General features: G+C 36.5%; 1 protein-coding gene across 2 annotated transcripts in view; it reads left to right on the forward strand.

Annotated features, from left to right (window-relative positions):
- Positions 1-26,915, forward strand: part of LRMDA (leucine rich melanocyte differentiation associated) — a 690,354-nt gene that overhangs the window by 136,958 nt on the left and 526,481 nt on the right. Inside the window, exons 3-4 of one of the 2 annotated variants that reach the window (XM_075717814.1) lie at positions 7,562-7,574; positions 20,736-20,741. The exons of the other annotated variant lie outside the window; for it this stretch is intronic. Of the exons in view, the coding sequence (XP_075573929.1) occupies positions 7,562-7,574; positions 20,736-20,741 (19 nt within the window). The remainder of the gene's footprint in view (positions 1-7,561; positions 7,575-20,735; positions 20,742-26,915) is intronic. 2 annotated transcript variants of the gene reach the window in all.

Here is a 26,915-nt window from a genome sequence, read left to right on the forward strand (position 1 = left end):
TATTTCATTGGAGGTTTTTGTGTTTCTTTACAGCGGTGCTTCCATAGTTTGGCTTCTCTTTGTTGTGCTGAGTATTTAGCTGTACTTTTATAGGTTTAGCCTTTGGGAATAAGAATCATTAAAGAACAGAAACCTCAAAAAAAAAAAAAAACCCCAAAAAACCTCCAAAAAAACAACCTTCTGGTTTTCTTCCAGCAAATTTCTTTTGTTTGCTCTTGTGGTAATGGTGTTTTTATTTTCTTAAAGGTGTAAAATATTTAGGTTATTTTAAAATAGACATTGGCAGTACTAAATGTTGACTTAATGTTCTAAAACCTGTAGTAGCTGTGGATTTCATTTTGCCACTGGAAGTCTATGGCAGCCATAGAATTTATTAAGATCACAAAAATGATAGGTTACAGAGCCTTTTCACCTCCAGGCTGTCTCCTCTAATACATATATCTATGGAATTGTAGTAATTAAAGGCTCTTTATGTTTTATGATTTCAGTTGCACGAGTTGAGTCTTAGCCTAATTGTTTAATGAACAGCTGGAAGCTTTCTTGATCTTAAGCCATTACTGTAGGCTGACCACGTTTTGAGTCTAAGCAGAAAGACCAGTTTGCATTCTGTTTTGTGTAGTTGACACTTCAGAAGTATGTGACAGACATATATGGTACATACTGGCTGCCCCACTGTTATGTCTGTCCTGAGAACAGAAAGCAATATTTTTCAGATTGTTGAGTGATTTTAATTTACTATTCCCCCAACTGGGATCTTTCTCCCATGTCAGCAGGAACAATCCACCTGCATCTAACTGGTGCTGTGTGTTCAACTCTTGATTGAAGGAGCCATCTCCTCTTATTCAAGGAAAGAAATAGAACAGCAACAAACTTGAGTAGTACTTAGTGAGAAATAAAATCCATGTCAATTTTATATGAGTTCATATAATGATAAAACAATTTAATTTTTAATGAGTTGCTTGTAAAATGATGAGTTTGCATTTTAACATGCAGAATTTTGAAGCATCAGCTCTGTAGCAAGAATTGATCTGTTCTGAAAAATAACTTTGAACATCTTAAAATAAGGTGTTGTTAAAAATGATCATTTTCCTGAATGAAAAAGATGAAGTTACTTAAACTTCAGAAAAGAAATCTGAAATTTGCATAGCTTTCCATATGCTTTCTGCTTTTCCCTTCTGTACAATATATTATTTGAGACACAGTTAACTACAAAATCCTTGTAACTGAGATTACTTCAGGGAATCTAAGTACTGGCTGTTATTTAACGGGTGTGGTAATTCTTCTTAATTGGGGTAATTTCTTGTGATTTTGTAATGCTTCCTATTTGTCTGTGCCAGCCTAGTTCTTTGCTCCTTAGGAAGCAGTTTTCTATTTTGATGTGCTGCTTAATAAACAACCCTACTAAACACCACGTGATGGTTTCTGGTTGGGGTTCAGGTCTCATTTTAGTGTAAGTGGTCTACTTCCCAAGCTGTGAGTGCTGAGTAAGAGAGAACCTGACTCTTTCTCTTTATAAGGCTCTCTGGTACTGCTGAGGTGACAGCCCTGCTTCCTTCTCAGCTCTGCTCCATGGTGGGACCCCTGGGGTCCTGCATCTCCTGAAGTTTTCTGCTCTCACCTTTGGAAGACAGGCGTTACTTTTCTTGGGGGTTTTGCCCATTCAAAAGCACCTACAATATGTGACTTCCAGGTTCAAGAAGATTGGCCCGTCCCTGTCTGAACCAGTTACGTGAATGCAAGTTAATTTTTGCCGTGGGTGGGTATCCAGCTTCTCTGGGACTCACTGTTTTTTCCTAAATGTTTGAGCAATCTATAAAGACTTTTTGTGGTGTGAAAGATTTAAATTCTGATTACGTTATTGAGTCTGGTAATCTGGGATTATTCAGATATAGTTTAGCAGTTTATCATGCAGTGCTTGTAATAGTCAGTACTTGCCATTATAGAAATCTACCCAGATTCTCATGTAAGATATGCTGATTCAGGTCCTAAGAAGGAATAGACCGCAAGTTTACTATGCTCAGTTGTATATGTTATCTCTCGGACTTTTCCTGTAGATATGTGTAGCGAGGATATATGTATGTCACTTTACATGGAACGCACATGCAAAAGGTCTATACGTGGAGTAAAATATAAAAATGGAGTTTCTTTTAGAAGTTCATTTCTTTATTCTCTTAAAATGAACTTCCCAAACCTCATGATTGTCTAGCTGAATTATATAATGAAGAATAATGAAACCTTGAAATGATTATACATGCCTTTACTGTAATGAGAAAGTTGCTATTAGTATTTTGTTTATCCATAATTCAGTTGTTTGGAATACCTTTCATTTACAAGGGCTCTCCCATGCTTCCCCTTTGAAGTACAGGCTATGAGTGTAAGTATACTTTTCTAGTAGTATTAATAAATATTTGCTTGACATTTGGTCTCATTGATCTTTAATCAGTTCTTAGTATTTGTGATAACTGAAGTTACAAAGTTGAAATAACTTCCTTTCTGTACGAAAACATGAATGCTGATTTCTTTTATTTGTATATGTTTTAAAGATACTATGCCATGTCATTTATTTCATTTGACTTAACCATTAGAGAAGATTAAAGGTGGCTTATTTCTTAGACATGTGCTTAACAAAGAAGGATTTTACAAACATCTGTGCAAAAACATACAACATCTTCCTGCTTTCTTATCAGTAAATGCAGCTGTTCCTGTTTTTAAAAATCAGATGAGTGTGATAATGTGGAGTAGCAATGTTTGAAAGCTTCATTTTCTGATATCTAAGACATGTTTCTTTTTGCTGAGCTTGGACAGGTATAAATAAGAAAGATAAATTTACATCTAATGCTGGGGCGGTTTTTGGTTACAGGTTCTGCTACTGTTCTGCCAATGTCATCTGCTAAGTGAATTGCAGTTTCTCATCACATATATGCTGGGTTAAGAAAGTCAAATTAGTCTATACTCTGAATAGTGTTAAGTTGTATATAATAATTCAGCTATTTATGTGATTTAAAATCTCTATCAAATTGATAAATCTAAAAAATATATAAGTAATATATATTACTGATAATAGAAGGAAAGTAACTTCTACTTTTCACAAGAGGGACAATACCAAAAATCCAAGCCCAAACTGTCTTTTTTAGTGGTTTTATTCTTACTTCAAACATACATAATCTGTTCACTATTTGTACTGACACATCCATACGAGTAAAACAGGAAACATTATTGTTGAGAAAAACAGATGTGCTAATCTGTTTGTAAATCATTAAGTTACTATTTTAAGCAGCTAAATTAGAGTTTTACCCTGTCATTTTTACATTTCATTTCAGTTTTTGCTTTGTTTCTTTGTTTTTGAGCCAAGTGACGTGATATGATCATTAGTCTTCAGAATGGATAAACACAGTCAAGCAGAGTAGCCACAAAACCATGTCTCGTGGGAATCTCTCTCTGGCCAAACCCACGTAAACTAATCACATTGTACACTTTTTCATCTAAAAACCCTCTCGTACATGTTGCTGGTAGCACGTTATGGATAAAATGCAGCTGCCTTATTAATAGTAGGGTAGAATCTTATCTGTGTAGTCATGTATACCTCATCACCACGGCACATAAATAGTTCTGTTGTCATGTCAATATTTTTTTTAACTTAGAGCTTTGTAAAATCAGATGACTGCTGTTTCTTAGAGCCACTCCAATGTTCTTTTGCAGGCCATATTGAGATATTGATTCAGGTTTTTTTGTATTAATAACAGTATAGGGTAACCTACGTGGTTTCTTGGTTCCTTTATTAATTTATCACTTAAGTCCCTCACTGAAGTCTCAAGAAATCCTGATCACACTTAGTGTGAGATCTGGTTGGATCACGCCTGGAAATTTGTCTCCTGTTTCTAGATGGCTAATAAATTTTTCACAATCAGATGGTGTTGTAAGGAAATCTGGGAAATCTCAAACTGAAAGCTGAGAAAGAACCAAGTAAAGCAGATGCATGCTTAAAAGTCCAAAATATTGTATTTCTTTCTTACAAATAGTAAGACTTTTTAAAAGGTGCTAACGAAAACATCAGGTACCTAAGATGGCACTGACGATTCTTACACTCTTTTTAAAAGCACTAAGCGTTAGTAATAGCACTCTTTTTGCGAGGAAAAGAAAGTAAGTGCTTCACAGGTTTTGTTTTGGTCTTAGAAGGCTCCTTAAATAGCTGTTGCAAAACCACATATAGATAATCTTGGTGGAGGGGAAGTTTATTTTGGTCTGTTATGGGTTGATTAGAAAATCAACTTAAACAAAATCAGTTTGCATTGCCCTCAAATGGAATAAGAGTGTAAGTATAGAGGTTTGCATCTATGTATCTATAATACTTAAAAAAAGGGTTTTGGTGGTGTAGTAGTGAGGCTTTTGTATAAACTCGGTCTTATTCTCCAGCCACTGAAAGTACTGTTTAGAAAAGTTTGTGCGTTCTGTCAACAAACATTAACTACCAAGTCCTGCAATTGCAGGAGGTCTGTTTTACAAATATGGTGGTATTAATTGCAAGATATAACATATTCTTCTTGCTTCTTTCTAGGATCCTTTGTATTATCGCCTTTATTGTTTCTTGCAGGAGCTCATTTTTTGATTTAATACCTTGGAAAAACTATGCCTTATTCTGGTTGTTCACCTTGAGATTTAATGAGAAGTGGGCTAGCTGCTTTTTTTCCATCACCCATAAAGTCTTGCTTTACAAAAGCCTGCTTGGTACCATGGGGCTGAAATAGGGGGCAAAATCAAAAAAACTGTTTTCATACATATAGATTTGTGTTTTTAGAAGCTTTAAGATATTTCTTTTTTTTGACTGCTTGTGTCAGGTTCCATCACTATTAAAATTGTCACTGAAAGATTGGATTTGCATTCCTGTTCCCCAAAATAGATTTAATTCTTGGTTGTATAGCTGGAGTTCAGTATATGAACCTATATATAGGTGAAGAAAACTTTTCTTCTAGTGTTTGTATTTGCTATAGTCAGATTTTTCAAAAGTTCTATTATTCTTTTCAATGCAAAGGAAAGGAATTTTACTGCTATTTTGCTTTTTGCTATGGTAAGATACTTAGTGGCAGGCATATTTTCACTGTTTGTATAGTCATAGAACTTAAGGTCCTGTATCCCAGGTCAAGACCCCAGATAGGATAGCTGTATTTCAGATTTTCCTTTAGAGCAGGATGTTTTATGCAAAACTCCTAAAACCAGGTATAAAATGGGATAAGTCAAGCTAAAACTCTAAACAAATGTTCTGTTTTTCTTGCGGGGAGAGAGGAGGAAGGCATACGCTTTTGTCAGCACCTGTAAACTGACAGCTAAATGAAAATACTGACAATACTTGTGCAAGAAAGGGGATAAAAATTGCTTCAGTCAAAATGTCTTTACAGGCAATCGTCAAGGTGCCTTTTTGCAAAAGGTATGCAGCGTTGGAAACTGAACAAGCTCCTCCTTAAGGGGCTGAAATGATTGAAGTTATTGCCGAATCACTAAAATATGTAAAGAATAAATCTTGTTTAGGAATAGGAAGCCAAATATTTGACCAGTCGCACTTCGGTTGTGCTTTCTAAGACCTCCTATGTTGTTGGTGCTTGAATAGGAATTCTAAATTAAATAAATGCTGGATAATACGGTATGATAATTATTGAGTTACTGCAGAGACCTACATTCCATTTTTTAGCAGTGCTTTCTACAGCTGTGTTTTACCAGTACTAGTATGTTTACCTGTATCAGTTTATTCCAGAAGTCTTTGTTGTTTATCTTATTTTTATGAAGTAATTTTATTTTTATTAATATAAGTAATAGAAGATTTTGGCAACTGGATACACAACAGACATGCTGTCTATTTTCTCTTCTTCGTTTATTTTTCTCTTGTTAAAGTCATCAAAATGTTGACAGCTGCATAACTCTTTTTAAAGCTTTCATATCTTGACAGATATTACAGATATTTGTCATTTTACTTACAGTAAGTGACAGCTAAATTAGCTTTATGCTGTATTGGAGGATATCTCGGATGTAGTGAGTCCAGTCAAATTTATATTGCATTTCTTTAATGTGCAGCTGATTTTTGAGTGGTTATTAAGGAATGAACAGCAAAGAGATACATGAAGAATGTGAAAATCTTGAGCTAGCAGATATTCAAGGTTAACAGATGAGAAATATGTTCCCCTTTTATTATTTCTATCATGTTGGATAGTCTAGTTTTTCCTTCATTTTCACTTCTTGTTTCAGTTAGATGTGGGACTGAAGATCTATACATTAATCCTTCTTTAATAGATACCCACTTCCCAGCTGAGTACTTAAGGCTCCAGCAGACGGTGTAGGTGTTTATAGGTCACGGTGGAAGCTACTGAGTGGAACAGCATCCATACAGTAGCACTGCACCTGCCTACTGTATGTTTAGTTAAGTATGGTTCATCTATTGACTGACTGCAATATAGATGTATTTCAGAATGTATATGTACATTTCTTTTTCAAAAGTTTGGGTCAAATTAAGGATGGTAAGAGAACAAACGGAACTACTGAATGGAAGAAAAAAATCTTTTGGCTGTCAAGTAACTTATTCAGTAGCGTCACTGTACTTTTTTGTGCTATGCATAAATACAAAGCACAATTAAAAAAATTGCAGTGGATCTTTAGAGTATTACAGTAAGACTGCCTGCAAAAATGTACTTGGCAGGAGGGGGAGAGGAAAGAGGGGAACAAAAAAAAAGAAAAAAAAAAAGAGCGAGCTTGTTGCCTTTTATCCAGGTAGCTTAATTACACAATTGAGTGTTTCTTTCAATTGTCTGTTTAAATTGCTGTCAGAAATGGAAAATTCCATAGTGTGATATTTTCACATTTTAGTATGTTCAATGTATTGCTAATGATAGCCAGACTTTCAGATTGCTATAAATGTATCAAAGATAAGTTATACGTGTTCAACATGTTAACTTGCTCTATGCTGTTACTGCTGTCTTACTCTTGGGAATCCCACTAGCATTTGGGCAATTAGTATTTGGAACAAGCCACCATAAGGTCAGCTTGGTGTTACACAAATCAAAGTAGAGGAAGTGAAACAAACCACCAGAATTGTAAGAGAATAACTGATTTAACAGTGTAATATACCATAAATAACACTTCTTACAAACTTCAGAAAATTTTGGAAATGTGGAAAGTAGTACTTGTGTCTTGATCTTTTTTTGGTTTTCTTTTAAGTCACGTTTTTCATAGGGTTTTTTTTATAGGTGCAGCCTTCTCTGAAAATAATTTAAACTTCAGCCCACCTAAGCATAAGTTAAGCAATACAGTTTCTCCTACAAGACCACCAAAGCAGGGACTCTGTGTGTCTGTATGTATGCGCCACTTTGCACACTGAGGAGAGCAAAATCAAGAGTGTTGAGTGAAGAATTATTTTTTTGGGATTATTTTGGATACTGGCCTGGATCAGGCACAGAGTTACAACTGTTCTAACTGAAGCTGATGCTGAAACACCTACTGACCTCTCAGAGAAGAGAGGAAGGTTCACAGTAGTGTTACAGAGGATCAGATCTTAAGTAGAACATTGTTCTGTTTAAAGATATTTTCTTTCAGTACTACAGACATAACGTATATGTGGCAGGGCGTAATATTTATTGGTAGACAATTTCTTGAGAAGGTCTCTGAAGTGGAAACAATGCAGAAAATTACGGAAGCTGGAATAGAGCTTTCACACTCCACCTGAGAAAAATATTTGTTTTATAAAAAAAAAAAAATGCATAGGAATTTTCAAGGGATGGACGTATGCTGTAAGGCTTTATCTGCTTTATTTCACAGCACTGAAGGTAGCTATTTTATGTAATCCTGAATGCCAGTAGGTACGGCCAGTGATCCTAACTGTCGGTAAATACTAGGATTTGATCAGTATTTTCTTTCTTGTTCTTGAATGAGAGCTTCCCGTAGTCCAGAAAAATTGTATAGCTTATTTAGCTCTCTCTAAAACCAATAATAGGCCTATTCAGGTTTTATCTATAACTTTACTTTGTGTTGAGCAGTATTTGTAATGCTGCCATAAACTATACTAAAGCACTGTTTCCTAGACTTTAGTGATAGGATAAATATTCCCCGGGAACACGCAAGCAGAACATGCAGATTGTTTAGCGTGGGTTAAATGCACCTATCTGGAACATAACCGTGTTTAATATTACATCTTTCAGATTTGGCAGGAGTCTTAAGAGTGTAGTATTTCAACATTGGTTTTATAGAAACTTGCTACAGAACTGGACGGGATTAATAATGGATGAGATATATCATACTTAGTATAGTATTAAATTCTAGCAGTGGAAAGATGCAAACCAGTTCATAACCTTACAAGAACATTGTGTGTTACAGTAATCTTGGTAATACTGTACAGTCAAATTAACAATGAATAAATGTTGAACTCTGCTTTCTGTCAGAAATAGTACTCATGCAGTCTCTTGTCAGTCTTTGTGCATGCTGTCCTGAGCAGGTCACCAGAATGATCATAAGATAAAAAGATGTAATGGATTATTCTGGCTGCATAACACGTTATTTATAAGGTGTTAAGGACCATAATAAGGATGGGCAATTTTGCATGTTTCAGTTCTTGGTTGAGCAGCTTGAGAGCAGAGGCATGTGTATGTAAGAGTGTGGGAGTACCTCCCTCCAGAACATCTCTGTGTATCAAAATTATGTTAAAATGGAAGGCTGGAATAAATTTCATTCTTAGCCAGTATGCAATTGATTCGGTATAGGCTTTTTATTCCAGATGTGACAGAAAGAGGAGGCAAGAGCCCAGGGACAACAGGGCTACAACTTTTACCATAAAGCACATCTGGGATCTATCAATCAATACCTTTCCTTGTGTAGGTTGTGCTTCCTTTGTACTTTTACACTGCTTTACTGGAGATTTCTGTCAGCATTTATCAGTTGGGTGGATACTGTCAGTCTCCACCTTCTTTCATTCCAAGGGTTACCAGCATCCGTTCTTAGGAACCTTATCACCTTCTTTTGAGGTGTTTGGTGATGGACTGGGAAAAGATGGCTCTCCTCTCTCTGTATAAGCTAATAGGTCTTCTGTCACTTCCAATTTGAACTATCAGGGCATCAGAAACTGTTACTTTACGTTTTTGTCCCCTGGAAAACAAAACAAAATCGAATGAGACTCTTTCAAGCTGCAGTGGAATTAATTTTGAAGTTTAAAACACTTCCTTTTCTCTGAATAGAAAGGTTGTGACAAAAGGCTTTGCTCTGACCAGTCAAACTGTTGTACTTTGGGGCCGCGGGTGAAAGACTTTAAAAATGTGGTTACTGTAACATCTGCATCACTACAAACTTCATCCTAGACCATTTTTTTTAGAGAGGAGAAGGGAGCAACCATAAGCACAGTAAACAGCATATTTACCTCTCTATGTAGACATGCAGATGTGGATAGCTTGTGCAGCATACTTGTAGCAACACAAAATGTCGTCTTCATAGCCCCATGGGGCCAAAGGCTTCTCTGTGGCCTTTGAAAGCCCTCCCTGTAAGACTGGCTGAGGTAAGGACAAGATTTGTCTTTTTGAAAATCCAAACTGAGGCCGAATGAACCAACCACTTTGAAAAACTTAGTGTCCAGAAGACTGATGCGTATGGTCATTCAATTCACTCATTTCTGTAAGAAAATGTATTTGGTTTTCAAAAGTAGGTCAGCCTTTGTTGAGTGGAAAATTGTTTAAACAATATAATGATTCTCAAAATTGTATTTATTAGTTATTGCTGTCTCAAAGAGGAGGTTTTGTGTTCTAGATTCCTAAGCCGGGACTGTGTGACAGGGACAAAGAAGTAAAATGGATCTCAAAAGAGGAGAACCTCATGTAGAGTGCTTGAAGGGATTTGTTAGGGTTTCCTTTTTGAAGTGGGAATCTGAAATTCTGAGAAGAAAGGTGTGTCCTCAAATGTTTATATTAGGAGGGGAAAAAAGGTAAAGGTTGGAGTAGAAGTTTTAGCTCTCTGCATTTACTCCTTGATCAAAATGCAGACCAGGCTAGTAAATGCTTGAAATATGATTGTTGGAGGCTACTCTGAATTTTTATTAAGCATTATGAAATATTTGTTTTAACTTTGAAGAGTGCATCAATTAAAAAGAGATGGTGACTCAGAGAAATGTTTACAATAAATGTCAAATGACTGAGCTGGCCTCTTGTTATTTGAAGTGTTAGTTCTGAGGCAAGGTTATAAAGTATGTTGATGAGGAAGGGGGGAAAATGTATTTAATTCTTGTTATCTTTACAGGTAAAAGATTTCTTTCCAGGATTGTTGTTCTTGTTAGGACTATACTTGCAGATCCCAATCAAGCTCAAGATGAAGTTTTAGGGGACACTGTGTATGCTAAAAATGTACCTTTCCCAGAGTGATGCATAATCTGAATGACGGTTAAAATCTGGGGAAAGTACCACTGTTTTCACTGTACATGGAGAAACTCAGACAGGCATGGGTTTTCCCAGTACTTTGAAATGCTGCCTGGTCCCTGACTTGTGTTGCCGAACTGCCTCTCAGCAGTCAAAGAATAATGCATTTTTCTTAAGAACTGTAAAAGAAACCTAAAAAAAGTTAGAGTTTTCCTCTTCATTTTTAGCAATTCAAAATGGATCTGAATTTCACTGAGAGGAAAAGATTATATTTTTTTATATATATATATTAAAAAAAGAGCAACATTCATTTTGCTTGGCTCTGTAGTTCAAAAGCGTATACTTTAAGGAATCAAACTACTTGAAAAAGGAAAAAGAATTAAACTGTGTCACTCTTTCTACCAGACTTCCGTGCTGTGATTGTCACAGCTCAATGAAATCAAGAAACTGCTTAGAATAGTCTTGTTTACCAAAATTTACCTGTTTACCTGGCCTTGTCCCAAAAATGCTGTTTTGTTTTTAAAGCTACAGTTGCTTAGCAAGTGAAGATGCTAAAAGGTGTCTTTTTATGCTGAAATATTGTTTGCTCAGAGACTAAATGCATATATATGTATTTTTTGTTTAATGTTTGTTAATGAGATTTTCCTCTGTTAGCAGTAAATGATGGTCTGAAACCTCACCAACATTCATATGGGGCGATTGCCATTGGTACTTTATCTCCAAAGTAGATCTAAAACATAGTTCATGAGATCTTTACACTTCTTTGTATCTCCCTTCCAGTCACATTTAGTGTTTCATTGTATTTTTGAATATAACAGTTCTTACGCCTTAGATTTTGTATTAGTTTTTTCTTTTTTTTTTTTCCTGCTAGTTAGACTAGTCACTTAAATTTCATTCTTTATAGTCTCCTAGAGTTCACAATAATGCATACTTATCTAGCCAGGCCTGTTATCAGCCAAACTAGTTCAGCCGTGCCCTACTTCTGGGATCATTCCTGTATATATAATGATACCAGTAAATATGAAGAAATCCTTAGACACTTCTCCTAGAGGCTCAAGATGAATCTACATGCAAATATTTCTAGAGTCTGTATTTTCCTTGTTAGAAGACATAAAACCTTTCATGTTTGCTAGTTGGTTCGTATAAAGGGAGAGTCCCTTAGTCCTCTGTGATACATGTGACTTCTTTCGTCCTGACAACTAAGGGCATTAAGACAAATCCTGGGTTTACATTCCAGACACTTGCTTTCTTTTTGGCATGCTGGCAGAGCTTTCCTTGGTATCGAGGATATGAATGTAAATGACTGAGGTCAGGAGCTGGGACTGGAATTCTTTGAACAGGATTCTCCTGATGATAGGTGTTTTTGCAATGTCTGTATAAATAGGAATATTTATGAAAAAAATTTTGCACAAGTGGAGAAATAGGAAAAAAATATAGACAACAGAAACAGGGCTGTGGTGATATGTTTTGCTATTATTTTTAGAAGTCAAAAGAAGGCAAGACGTTCTTAATAGATTCTCCCTATTGCAGACCTACTCAGTTGCTTGTATTGAACATACTAATGGTAGATACCTTGCCTTTTTTCAAGACATGGAATACTTGCGTCTCCCACTAATCTCGGTTTGAGGTTTTGGTATCTTGGTGTGTTCCAGAGTTATTTGTCAGTATTTGTCAGTAGGTCTTGACAGCTGTTGTAGGTAGGAACTTTCTCAGCTAGCTTTTTGTTCTTCAATTTTGTGTCTCTGTTTCATTTTTCAGATTAATTCCTTGGGTTTTTTTTTTTTACAGTCTCTGAAATATCTGTAAGCTCTTTGGGTAAAGGTTGTTGCATCAATTTAACTTGGTTAAATTTAACTTGATTTCATAATAGTCATAGAGGTTGCTACACCTTTGCTGGTGTGACTTGGCAGCTTTACCCCTCCCCCCTCAAATATGGAGGTAAAAACTTCTGAGATTGGCTTTGCTCTGCAGGAATATTTCTGTGCAACAACCAGTGTGATATAGTAGCTCACTGTCAAAGTAGGCTGAAGAATTTTGGACATCTCAACTCTTTCTATAGTACAACTGCTCTTCCCCTCTTTTTGCCTTTGTACACTTGCTAGAGTTCTTTTGATACCCTGTCTCAGGCCTTTTTGTTCTTGCATTGTCTCAAGAATTCTTGTCAAGTGGCAGCTCTTCTCTACTTTGTTGGTATTTTATTCTCAACAGCCTGCAATTGAACTAACCGTGTATAGGCAAACAGTGACTAACTCTTAAGGGTCTAGTAGTAGTATTCTCAAATTATGACAAAGGATTTCTGAAAATGGAGAAGGCAGATCACGAAAATAGGATTGAATGCAGAGTCTATGCTGCTGGTGTCCTGGATATCTGCTGTGAGACATCAGGTCAGAGATGCATTCTGGATGGTACTGTACACGCTAGCACAAAGGAGGAAGACCAAGGTGGAAAACAATGAAACAAGGAAATTGGCATGCAATATGTTAATATTCACACTTCTGTCTCACTTATTTTGTTAGTAGTGAACAATATTAGTTGCAAAAATAGATTTTTCAGAGCTTGGCAAATAGATGCACGTGCAGCTTCATGTACCTCCAACTTCCATAGTGCGCAGTCACAGGCAAAACCCATGCTGTTCTAAAGGAATAACATTGTCCATTTGGACAATCTACTTCCTTCTCCCTCACCTATTCTAGCACTTTCAGTCTTCTCTACAGAAGTGGCCATGTCTGTAGTCTGATTTTTTTGACATGTATGATGCCATTCAAACTTTCCAGATAGTCCTTAAGCTACAGGTCTTTCTGTGATTAGGGAATATTCTGGTCTTGAAGGTTTGCCCTTGATGTAAAATTTAAATATACTACAAGTGGGTTTTGAGAACTAGGTTGGGATACATGATAGGAACTTGTATGTGGGGCTTTTTTAGACTTCTGGAAAACAACGTTGGAAAGCAAGTTAATGATCATGGATCTTTTGGTAACTTAAGCTCACTGTGACATTTTACTTGTGAACACTTATTAACTCAGAGGTTGAGAACCTGTTTCTCTAATGAAAATGGCATATTCTGTGGTTTCTTGGCATGGACAGTGTGTTATCTGAGTTCTGTTAGTTCTTCTAGCTCGATATAATTTAACTGGAAATATTTGCTAGGTTAATCACAGCACATTTTGTATTAGCTGACTATGGTTGTATGTAGTCCAGCCTCCTCCTTGTTTGGTCATTGGTCAAAAGTTTGATCCAGAACATCGTGTCTTCTGAGCACAGGATGCACAGTGGCTGACTTGGCATAGTTGGAGCATGCTATAAAACCAGGAACAGTCATAGGAATGCATTTCATTTTTACCCAAGGAATGGGATGAAGTAGATGATTGATTGAGAGCCTTTCCAGCTCTTTGTTTCTGTATTTTCTATACTATGATTTCTTTATATGACATAACACTTTATTGTATTGTCATGACTTTACATATTATTTCTATTTTGAGTTTTTTGGCTGTTTTTATGAATATGTTAGTGATGCGAACAAGTAAAATTTTAGATGTAGATGGAATTTGTCCATAGAAATCAAGGACTAAATAAACACAGAGACCAGTAATATCTTGTTGCTTTAGCCAGGTAACTTTCTGCTTTGTAATGACATTTTCCCACAGCTTAATGCATGACATTCAGGCCATCAGTGTAAATAAAACAACATCACGTACATCGCTGCTTCCAGAATTCAAAAAAGAACACTGGCTTCATGTTCTGTACCTTAATTATGATCAAAATCATGTTGGGCCAAATATCTAAACTAACAGAATGGCATGTTCTTCTTCATAGTTACGTGGAAACATGGGACATTGTAAAATAATCCTGGAAGTAAACAAAATATCTGTTTGGATAACTGTATTACATTACTGTATTCAGTATTACATTCAAGAGAAAGACCTACAGTCTTATACCAAAAGCCTCTAAAGATAGAAACCAAAAGAAATATTTGATTTCATGTGAAATATAAATAAGCAATGTAACTGCCACTGATGACAGTAGGGTAGAACAATTAATTTTCAAAAATTTTCCACGCTAAAAAGGATCACATAAAGTATTTGCTGATTATGATAATTTCAAACAAGTGGGTAGATTATGGTTTTGGGGTATTTTGTTTCCCAAGTGGCTTTATTCTCCTTTCAGAGGAGAGTAAAGAGCATGAAATTTGCTGTGAACTTCAGAAATGTATTTCCATTGTTGCTTTATCTTGGTTGGTTGGTTTGCTGGCCCTGCAGGAGAGAAAGTTTTTGTTGTTGTTGTTGTTTTTGTGGGTTGCTTTTTTTTTTTTTTTTTGTGAGCTGATGCTGGGACACCTTACTTTTTTGAGGAGATATCATTCTTACTCTATTTGAAGTTGGGAGGGCTTTTCTGTATTTTCTTTCCAGGTAAAAACCACCATGTGTTAAACAAAACAACACATGATGATAGGTAAAATTGGGAATTTGTCTAGCAAGTCCACCAGGGTGGAAGCAAATTAGGTTTTCCAAACTGTTAGGGAAGGTGCCACTGCATCTCTGCAAGTGTCTTTTGTATTTAAATGCTGTTTTCAGTGATGATGGAAAATTGTCTGGGGATTTGTAAGGCAAATGCAACATGTAGAATTCTGACTCCAGGGTGGGGGTTTTTGTTGTTATTTTGTTTGTTTTGCCATTTGCATAATTTTGTTGAAACTGTGAATGCCTGGGCACCATAGGAAGTGGAATCATGTGGGGGGGGGGGGGGAAAAGTTAAACTAAACCAAGCTGAATTAAGTACTCCTTTTAGACTGTGCATTTAGATTGCAGCTGCCAACTACTTAGAAAGATTACCGTTGCGACCAACTTGCATTTCATATGCTTGATTCTTCCTAATGTTAATAGTACCCTCCATCTTAAATTCCAATGTGTCAAAGAGATTACCTCTATTGTGTCTTCATATTAATAATGACTGTAGTTTTGTACTTTATATAGACATACACAACCATATGCTGCTTTAGTGCAAAACTTGCCATCCACAAAAATAATTTTTCTGTGCCAGTAAGAAGCGCTGCTCCTAAAATATCACTTGGGCTTGGATATAAATTTCTTTAAATTAATTAGGAAATAGCTATTTTATTTTTTAATATAAAGACAGGTTTTTATCACAATAATGTATCATTGCAAGGGTGATTGCAATCATAATTTCCTTCCATAAGTTACAGTTAGAGATCTCTTGCAATTGCTCTTTCTTTATAGATCTGAATTATCTACCATTCTGTCGGTCTAGCTATTTCCATATGAATATCGAAACTCATTAGAATAATATCCAAACCGTGGTATGCTGCATTATTGTGCTGTTTAATAAGCACCTCGGCTGCTTCTCACAGCAATGCTATAGGCTGGTTTTCTATTTTTTGCAGATCACTGCCATTGTTTGCTGAGTGCCCATGTGGGAGCACTTTTTGTGATCTAGTGCTTTTGCTTGCATAATACTGATTCAGAAAAACAGCCCGCTTAGAGAGAAACATTAATTAGGTGCAAAGAAGGCGTTATTCCATGCTTCGGGGGGCGGGGGGAAGTACAGCAAGTAAATTATCTCCTATTTGTGCAGTGTTTTATGGTTGTCAGCTGTCTGTTGCCAAAGAACCCCAATGGAGTTAAATGCTTGTGACACCTTGCCCAGTCAAGGTATAGGAAAAGCCTGTTATGGAACTCGCTTTGTGACAACCTGTGCTAGTTTGTATTAGCTTAACCAATCACTTTTTTCTGTGCTTGGCAAAATTTGTTAAATTAATTCAGTTGCAATTAGCAGATTTATGGGAAAGTACCCTGTTATCCTTTAATTGGAGAGCATAAAACTACAAACTGAATCTGCTGGTTCTATTTGTGTAATAGGCAATCTATCTACGACAAGGTTTGATCGATGGAGTCGTATGATGCCCTTGCCTTGTTTTATATTGGCTGTCAGCTCTTAACTGGGACTGAAGTATCTGGGTAACAAAAATTGATATAATGACTTAATGCGCCTTATTCTCTTTGAGCTACATCAGTTTAGAGCACTTCTGAGAGAAAAATGTCTGGAAAATATCAGGGAGTCATTTATCAACCTGTTTTCATTAGCATACTGCCTAGCACTGGCAAGGATTTGAATAAAAAAAAAAAAGCAGGATGGTACAATTTATTTCAGGTCTCATATTTCGTGGATGAAAGGAGACTTCTAATAAATGAAAAATACAGAAAGATGCATTTCTTGCTGATTTTTCCCAAATAAAAGCTGTGCAAAAACATATCTTCAGTTTGATTGATAATAATACAGGGAGCATACATGTATGAAGATAATCAGAAAATTAGCAACAGTATCCTCCCTTACTATGTTTTGTTAATTTGTTTGAGCTGTACTGCAGAATAAACCCCGTGTCTTATATGTGTACATATGAAAATTTGTGTGTGGGAGTGGGTAGGGGGTTGTCACCATAGAGGGCTTTACAAAAATGTAAGATCTGATCTCTTTAAAGATAAAGCTGTTAAGCTATTCAAGAGTGTGCTGAAAGTGGAGTGAAATAGGTACCGATCAAAATGTTTGTGTAGTGGGCAAAATGTGTGCACTGTATCAAGTCATTTGTCCTACCTACTCTATGATGCTAACCAGAAGAGGTAATAACAACTGAAAAGCAGTTGTGTGCAAGTAAGTCCTTTTTTGCATGAAATTTTTATGCATCAGTCAGACTGCATACAGTGTGCCTAATGTATAAAATAAATTGGTGCATAAATCAGATTATGAGCAGCATGTAGGCAAGTCCACATTTGCACACAGGAATCAAATCCAGGCATGGGAAATTCCCATTTTAACCTCTAGCATGAGGATTTATCAGGTGGCAGTTTCATGCTTAATTTTCTAGTAATAAAAAATAAAATGCGCCCCCCTCCCGTTCCTGAACACAATGGATACAGAAAGGCTCTGAAAATGAAGGACTCGTGGACATGCACAGCATTATCTTGTGACCCTTTCTATAGCTTCTAATTATGTCAAGGATTTGGAATGCCAATCAATAGAAAGTGATTTATGATTGGTATAAGCAATTGCACACGGTTTCACATTGATCAGTATGTAGATTCCCTGACATAAGAAGTTATTATCTATGACAGATACTTGTCTAACTGCTAATTGAATTGCACATTTTTCCATCAGTGTTATCAAACTACCACCAAATATAGACCATAACTTTGTTGCTCTTTGCATGTGAAAATACAACTATGATGAACGGCAAGTGTCAGTGTATAGGTTGTCTGACGGTAACCACTATTTATTGATGCAAGTTGTGCTTGCTATAAGATGACAATATCACCCAGTGTTGCCATGACAATCCAAATGAGTGTTGGGTCCATGATATTTTCTACAACTCAGTAGAAAATCTATTAAATCTAAGTTATCTATTGCTTGTTACCCTGTAAACCGTCTCCAGGAGTGCAGTACTGGTGCTCTAGTAAGGGAGGCTTTGTAGTATACAGATGCTTCCCTTTCTCCTTTTACCCCCGATATTTTTTTTTTAATCATTCTGATTAGATGGTCTAAAAGTAGTAGTATTTTTTTTATGCATTGGCCTTTTATCTTTCCAAGAGTTTTTGGTTAAAATTAAAATCTCTTTTGTGTCCACTTGCTCAAATGCTCAGTGGAGTTGCCATTCGTTTCAGTGTTAACGAACGTTAACCAAAATGTTAAAACCTGTCTTACTGCGTACTGCCAAATTTACGCTGATCCTTTAACTTACCTACCTGTTGAAGCTTTCCTTAATGAACCATGAGATCTTTGAATAGGAAACACACAATATTGAGCATAAAAAAGCCTTGTATTTGATTGGTACTGATAGAAGCATGTACTTCACGCTTGCTTTCTGTACTTTAACCGTTGTCTTTCCTCTGATCTATGATAACCCCAAATGAAGGGCTCTTTTGGTTTTTATCTACATCAAGCCATTGTACTTGAGAATAGTAGGCTCCATTCTGCAGTATGTCTGAACCTGTTCAGTAATTCTGTTTTCTCGTAAAACTACATAACATCCTTAACAAGAAACATACTTAACGAGAAACTGTACAGCTATGCATCCCGCCCAGGGCATCTGTGCGGCACCCATGTTTGTTGGCGAGTGAACAGTGCAGACCCTGGCACAGCTGCAGGAAAAAGATTTGCAGTATACCTTGGAAGAAGGATCCCTAAGAAACAGTAGGTGTGCTTTGGACTGTAATCTGTGGGCTCCTAGTCTTTCTCTGCTGCCTCTATCCCATCCCTTTTGGCCTTAGATTAACACAGGGAAAACAATGAAAAATAGAAATGTGGGGAAATCTAATGTTTGGTACATAATGCTTTCACAAATTCTCAATCTAAATTTTAGGATTCTTCAAATTTAGTTTGGTACAGACTTTGAGATATTTTCAGTATGGAATAATGTCTTATATTTGGTAATATTTTCTTTCATTTTTTAAGGGTTGTTACAGCGTTCAAGAAACTTTACCGAGTTCTGAAACTTCCCTCCCCACCGTGTTTTAACCAAGTTTGTAGTCACTTGCAGGATGAAGTAGCAAATTAAATGTAGCATTGAATGTAAAATTTCAGTCATTTTCTATCCAATTGAACTACTGTATAAGCAATCTTTTTTCTAACTATGTAATTTCCATAAAATAAGCAGATGCTACATCTATTGTATCACATTCACTTTTTTGTTGTTGTTTTTAATAAAAAAACTTGCTACAAGTTTGTAGATAATGTGACAGCAAATACAAGAGATTAAGACTTTTTGGACGTCTCAGAATAACAGCAATTAGAATCCCAGTTTTTGTGTACTTGGTATTTTCACACATGTACAGCTAATTAAACAAGGGAGACTAGCCTTGGCCTTTAATTTACAGCAAAAGATATCCCTGTGCGTGTTCTGAGAGGAAGTCAGCATGATGTGGATGTGCTTTGTATGTCATCTGGTATGTAAGTGTTCAGCTACATAGTGTGCAGAACAGAATGTGTTTCGTTAGAACGATTTCTTGTTGCAACATTCTTTAAAAAAAAAAACAAACACAAAAACAAAACCCCAAACAAACAAAAAAAAACCCCACCCCAAAACCACAAACCAAACAACCCCCACACCAAAAACTTTCTTGAAATTATTTTTAGATGTCACTTTCTGTTCTTATGTCAGCTTTTAAATTGTATTTTTAATTTTTTTTTTTTTTCAACTGCAGTATGTTGTCTAAAACTTCTGGTAGATCACAGACCACAGTTTGTTTTGGGTTTTGTTTGTTTTTTTTTTTTTTTTTCTCATCACTGGCAATGGCCCAATGGTAGGCTCAGTACAGAGGATTTTGTACCTAAACGTCATGTAATTTTGGAGGAAGGTTATGGAGTGCATAAAGATGGGACAAAATGCAAGAGACATGCATAGAACAATTGCTCTTCAGATTTAATGAAGCACTTCTTATCTGAAATTTTCTGAGTGCTTTTTTAGAATGATGGATTAAGCTTTCAGACTGAACCCAGCAGTTAGTGGAAATTATTATTGCACTGTTTTTTCTGTATACTGAACAAACCGAGGTACTGAAAAGCTGAGATTAGTAATAAAAGACAGAGCAGGGATGTAGTTCAGAGTTGCTGGCTTTGGGTTAGGTATCAGTCAGTGGAGTATCATTTATTGTCATGGTTTCTGGTTTTATATCCGAACTTTTGTGCACAGTCCCAGGGTGATGAGTCCTAGATGTATTGTGTAAATACATTCTTTAGTTCGTGTGTGTCTCTGCTTATGTATGTATTAAACACATGTATTGTGTAAAAAGAAACTATGGGGGGAAAAAAAAGTTTTTAAAAATGGAAATTTGGGGGGCAGAGGAACTTTTGTTTTAACCATTCCTGTATGTTCTGTATTGAGCATTGCAGAGAGAGTTTTGAGCGCTCATTGTGTGGGCGAGGCCTTTCTCTCTCCAGAGCAGCTCTGATTTAGGCTGAAACACGTGGGAAAATATCCTTTCAAATAATCAGAGAATGTCTTTGATTTAAAAATGAATAAAAGGAACCCTTTTTATTCACACTGGACAGTATGCAAACTAGGGACAAAGAAAACTCTTTGCTAGTATAGTACTCTCCTTAGATCTCTGCAATGAAGCTGATATACCATCCTTTCATTGTTCCCTCCTTTTCTAATTAAGTTACTGTTGATCTCCAAAACACAAATAACTTAAGAGCTGCTTTGAATTCTGACTCTTGATTCTGATCAAGATACTTTTCTGCTTATTTTGCAAGTGGAAGAGAACATATGCTACAACCTTCCCCCCCGCTCCGTCCCACTCATCTTTTTATTGGATGAAATCATCCTCCTTGCTAAAGGGAGGTATGGACTGGATATAGCACCATGTGAGGCTATGGCTGTCATGATCAAGGACTGGGGATTGTGGAGTGTGTATTTCTGAAAGGAATGACTACTTCAGGGTTCCTACCACCTGAATGTAGAAAAGCATATCTTTTTCAGAACACTTGCTGTGAGCCAAGTTTTTGGAAAGCACTATCCTAATGTAGGCACCCATAATCTAAGAATAAATGTGATCTCCCAAAATACAGTTTCTGTTGGCACATCTAAAAGAATTTACTGCATTTTTAATCAAAGATGTTCAGTCTCTGTTTTTTATGACATGACTTCATTTTTTATTTTGTACGTCTCAACAACTGAAGACCATAGGAGAGCTGAGAAACCTCTATCTGTGACTACAGAATTGATAAGTAACTAGTATAGATCAAAGGCTGCATTTATTTTGGGTGATGAAGCACAATGCTCAGGTATTTTAAAGGTGGGGCTTGTGGAGTTCATGTGAGTTCAGTGAAATGTAACCTTGACACCTAAATCCACAAGAAGCATGTAGTCTATCAATACCAGCCTAGTATGGATGATCAGGGTGGATTCAAAAGCCATAACCACAGTTCTTTGTACACATTCCTTTTTTAAGGAAAGAGAAAGGGCATAATTTGTTAGTTTGCAGGTCCTTGAAATATAGTTGAAAATGGATCATGTGAGTGCATTGAAGATGTAATGGAAAAGTCTGTTAGTCCTCTTACAGAGTGAAGAGTGACAAGAAGGTTGGGATAGCAGATAATGGCTATCTTAAGGCAAAACTGATTTAAAGACCATCTTAATGCATGTTAGGTGTGAGAAAACATTGATTCCATTTGCTATTGGAATTGAAAACTGTGGGAACAAGAGAGTCACATGACATTAAAAACAGATACTGGTTGTATAGAGTTTGTCTTCATAATAGAGCTGTTTTGAATGTCTGCCATTAATAAATATATTTTTAGCTGAGCAGTATACCAGGACATATAACGGTGTTCCACTGTGAAACAAAATTTCAAAACCGTTTGCATTAACGCACTTGTAACATAAAGATGTTCAAAATGAATCGTGTTTCGTATCTATTAAGACATCTCACTTGTTAGTGTCTAGATACATAAGCTGTGTAGTACACTTTGCAAATCTTCGAAGCATTTTGATAAAGCATCTGATGAATGGCACAGAAGAATTTCCAGTGCCGTGGTGTTCAACAGTTTATAAAAACACATGGGTGGGTGGGAGCTATTGAAATTGTGAAATGAATATTAGTGGTTTAGCAATTACTGTAAGTACCTCAATTTTTTTTTCACTTTTCTTTCTTGTCAGACTTCACCTGCACAAAATCTCTTATCTTTCTGGAAAATATATACACACTAGTGAGAGTATAAACACATCATTACACTTTCATGACAGATAAGCTTGCTCTGTTGGAGTGTAAACTCATTTTTCTTTAGGTGACCTTTAAATAGTATTGTGCTATTGGATGGGATTTAAATCAATAATTTTGTCAAAACAAAATACACTGTTGTTGGGTTTTTTTCTTTATCATTTAACCAGTTCTTTAAACTATCAAGGAATAATGGATTTCTGTGTGTTATACTCCATGAAAAAATACTCTAACATTCACTTAACTATTCCGAAAAAAAAAAAATCTCTCTGTTGTTGTTAGTACTTAGTTTTAGTTTGAAAAACGTTGAAACAGCAGGATAACATACAGCGTTACTATAATTAGTGACTTAATGCCTTTTCTGCATTCACATTGTAAAACAACAGTGTCCCAGGTGTGAGAAGGTTAAAATGAGAAGTACCCAGTAGTTATGAAGCAGCAATAATGAGTTTCCTTCTACTTACCATGGATTTGTGTGATATACAACTTGCAATTAAGCATGGCTTGGTGATTCAGTGATTAATGTATATACGACTCCTAAAGGAGCAGCACAGGCCTCCCGTCACATCCTTCATGATGTTTACAGCTGGGTACCTATTAACAGGAAGATGGAAAGGGCCATTTACAATTCAGTAACCTTTATGACAGTGAACTCTTTAATCAGCATTTTATTTCCTTTGTAACACTTTAGTCATCTACAAATGTCAGAATAAAATAGGGCTATGAAATATTTAGGATCGGCATGTGGAAATTGACTTCCTTGATTTAAGCTGCTGTGTCTTTTCATTTTGTTGTTTTGGGAGCTTTTACTTTTATTGAAAGACAATTTATAACTAAATGCTCCCAATAGTGACTGGCATTAGGGCCAGAGAAATTACAGAAATCCATGTTCTTGTTCTGTAAAATGTTGATGGTTGCTGTGTTGGGTAATAATTTATTCAAATAAAAACATTAGCAGTGGGGTTCACTTTTCAGAACACTGTTTCAGTACAACTACAGCAGACACGGTGAGTTTATGACAAAATATCCCAACATACTCATAGAAGTAATTAAGTATAGAGTATATCCTAAAATAATTTGTCATTTATATGTACCTGTGTGCATGAAATGTGCATAGTGTGTTATTATTTTCTTAAAATGATTCCGGGGCTCTCCAACTTCCATGATAATTGTCTTGCACTTTGTGTGATAACAACCATCACTCTTTAGTACCAGGAAGAAGTATTGTCCCTGGCTGAGTGAACCGCAGTAGAAATATGAATCCTTCTAACCAAGTATTTTTGTTCGTACGTACGTATGCTGTTTGTGTATAGGTTATAAACTGGGATTTATCAGAATCTTGTCATAATATTTAATTCTTGACACCTAGAGTATTTTAAGTCAATGTATGGCTCGAACATTTTCCAATTGGTAATGTAGTAATTTTAGAATCGGCAAGCTGGAAGGGGCTTTCTCTGTCCTGAAAGGCAGGACTTCCACCTCTTGGGGATGCTGGGAACTTTTGACCTAGTCCTGAACTGTATTTAAAACATTGCCGTAATGCTGCTTGGGCTTGCAGCGTCAAGCCCAGCATGGTTGTAGTTCAGTTGCCTGCTGCTGTGTTGTAAAACACTGACCCAGGCGACTGGAACTGTGCTTTCGGGGTTATTTGTAATTTCATATCACAGCTGCAGATCGGTAACAGTGAAGGTAACTTCCCATTTTGCAAGTGTTAATGAGGTTTAATGCATTTGGGAGACGAAGGTTTCATCTGCTGGTCTGTGAGTAGCAGCTATGTCCTGGCCAAAGTTATCCACTTTATCTCTGTATAGGTAGTGATTTTATGCATTGTGGCTTATTTTTAAAAAATGAAAAGGTAAAGCCCTCATAAAAATATCAAAGATCTAAAAAGCTTAACAGGACGATGTTGAGCACAGTTTTAAATCCAGGTGTTTTCTCACTGAAATGTGTTGCTTTGAGAAAATATTTGGTGAAAGAAGAGGGGCTTGTAAGCCCCAAAACTTAACTCTCTTTTCTCAATGGTATCTGTTGGTCTGGTAAAAGACATTAACTCTAAGAAGACAACTTATCCCCTGAGTATGTATTCAAAGTCTAGCAAAGTTACGCAACCTATGAATGTTTGGGATTTTATGTGCTTTTCAAGTTACAAACTGTGTTGATGTTTCTTGGTTAACAACCTTTTGTTTGGCACCTTTACTTGAGAAGCTGTTGAAGTTGCATAAACTTACAGATGTAATTCTGAAGTATGGTGATGTTCAGACCTGGTTTATGTATCTTGATCGTGGCCTCGGTATGTTTAGGCAACATAGACACCAAGCCAAATGGATATTTCATTGAGTTTGGAATTGTGAAGACTAAAGAAAAGGACCGATTTTTGTCCCTGAAGTTCTGTATTAGAGATGGTATATCTAGGACATGATTGAGATTATAAAAGGCGGAAATATGAGAATGTGCAGTAGTGAGGATGAGGGGGGGAAAAAAGCACTGTATGATTTTCAGCCAGTTGGATGCAAAATGGAGACATACCCTTGATATGAAAGACTGTTACTTTATCACACTGAAGTTCATGATATACAGCTGGGAGAACAGCACTTGGGAAGGAAGGAAAGACAAGTTGGTAAATTCATACATTAAAATTGGGGTGCCATGTCCCTTACTGAGCCATGAAGGTGAGTGCTTGTCAAGCCAGAAAATAGCTGAGTGGTGACGGTTGCCACCTTTGGCAAGCAATGGTGGGAGCTCACCGGGTGAAGGCTGCAAGCTTGGCTAGTTGCACAGAGCTGGTGCATGCAGGGGTCCACCAATATGAATGTTGTGATGGCATTTTTGTACTCATGTATCTGTTTTTCCTATTCGTCATTAAAAATATTTGTATAATATTCTCTTGCTTTGGTGAAAAGCTCCCTTTTATTGATGTGTAGTTGATATAACTCCAGTATAGGGCCTGAATTCTGCGCATAAACCTGTTGTTCTGCCTGTTCCTAGGAATAATATAGATGCGGCAAGGGTAGGCTTGGCATAGCTTTTTTAAAAATATATTTTTAGATGCATAAGACTTAATTTTGCATATGCAATGTTTAGAAAGAGCCAGTAAACAAACATAACTGGTAAAAATAAAAAGCAAAGAAGGTAAAAAAAACCGCCAAAGACTGGTGTTCTAAGGAAGACAGTAAGCAATGGATGGACACAAATTAAGACAATAAGCAATGGATGGACACAAATTAGACATGGACAAACTCTATTTACTATCCATTATGCTTGGCTACCCCATTAAATAGGAATGTATCTGAAAAAGTATGAAAATGATCAGAGAAATATATAAACCAGCTCATGTAATTTCAAGGAGGATGCCTTAGCATGTGATAGTCAGTGTAAGTTCATGTTTTTTGATGATGTATTGTCCAACTTGTACTGCTCTAATATACCTTGTAGTATACTACTTGCTGTATTGACCAGCTTTTGCTGAGGGATGGAATGAAATGTATATTATTTCTTTAAAAATGGAGTAAGAAGTGAGCAAGAGATTTAAGTTAAGAGACAAAAGTGAATAGAGGTGGTGACAATGAGACCCGAGAGCTGGCATTGGATTAATTCATTGCTGTCTGTATTGCCTTGAAAATACAACTGCAAGTTTAAATGATAAAGGAGAAAAAGAGATGAAGTGGATGTAAACGCAGCATACTCTGTTGCCATGAGTACTCCAAAAAGAAATAGGTTTATTCTAACTTTGATGTTGTACCATCCTCTAAAGAAAAAATCCATGTTTAATTTGAAGAAAAAAACCCCACTGTGTCACATTTGGTGATGGACTCAGGATACCTTGTGTGCATGTGTTTTTATAATTGGTAGGCCAGCTGAGATAAATAAGGCGATGTCTCTGCAGTATTAGTTCTGGTACTGACTCTTTTTATTTTTTGTAGTATCTTTTGTATGAAGAACTCAAAGATGTCCTAAACATTAAAAGCATTTGAAGAAGATAGATACAGGAAATAATGCGTATTAAAAAGAGAAAAATAGAGATGCAGGTTTCTTTTTTTCAAGGATTGGTGTTTGGCTTTGGGGAGTGTGTCGGGGGGAAGGGGTAGTGGTTTCGCTGCCCGACGTCCCACTTTGAAGGTACAGCTATCCTACTCAGTGATAACGAAGGAAGCAAACAAATGTGCAGGTAAGTGCCCCAATGTGTGCTTGGAGAAGGGAAACTCTGGAAAAATGCTACCAGTCTCAACTGTTTGGGGGCTTAACTTGGGACTTGAGAGGCTTGGGGTTTTTACAGGTCCCTTGCAGTTTCGCAGCTGTGAAATGTTGCTATCTTTTTGCTGGGATTATTTAAATATTTATCCTTTCTTGCTACTTGACCTTTCCTGCTTGGTTCTAGTTCCTGTGGCCAGCTTGCTTTGTGTTTCATGAGCTCAGTAAACCGTGGCCTTCAATTCCCTTGTTCTAGTATTTTCACTTAAGACCAGGAGTGATGAGCAAAAGGTTTCAGGCTCAATCCTTGAGCAAAGGGCCGCTGTGACAGGGATTATTATTTATTTGTCATCTTGGATGTAATAAGCTGTAGGTACAGCATCGAGAGCCCTTGATTTATTGCGCTGTCGACTGCCACTAGCAGGACGTCTGCTGTACCATGCAGGATGAATACCACACTGTCAGCTCTGTCGATCTGTCTCTGCCATTGCGCTCTCTCTCATAACACATTCCCATTTCATGCCAGAATACATAAACAATCTTTCATTATTTTGATGCCTTTTTCATATTTGTTCTTTACAGAACATAAAGTTTGAATTTATGGGTTTCCTTTACATTATTTCAACACACT

The sequence above is a fragment of the Pelecanus crispus genome, chromosome 10, assembly GCF_030463565.1.
Source record: "Pelecanus crispus isolate bPelCri1 chromosome 10, bPelCri1.pri, whole genome shotgun sequence".
NCBI classification, from domain to species: Eukaryota; Metazoa; Chordata; class Aves; order Pelecaniformes; family Pelecanidae; genus Pelecanus; species Pelecanus crispus.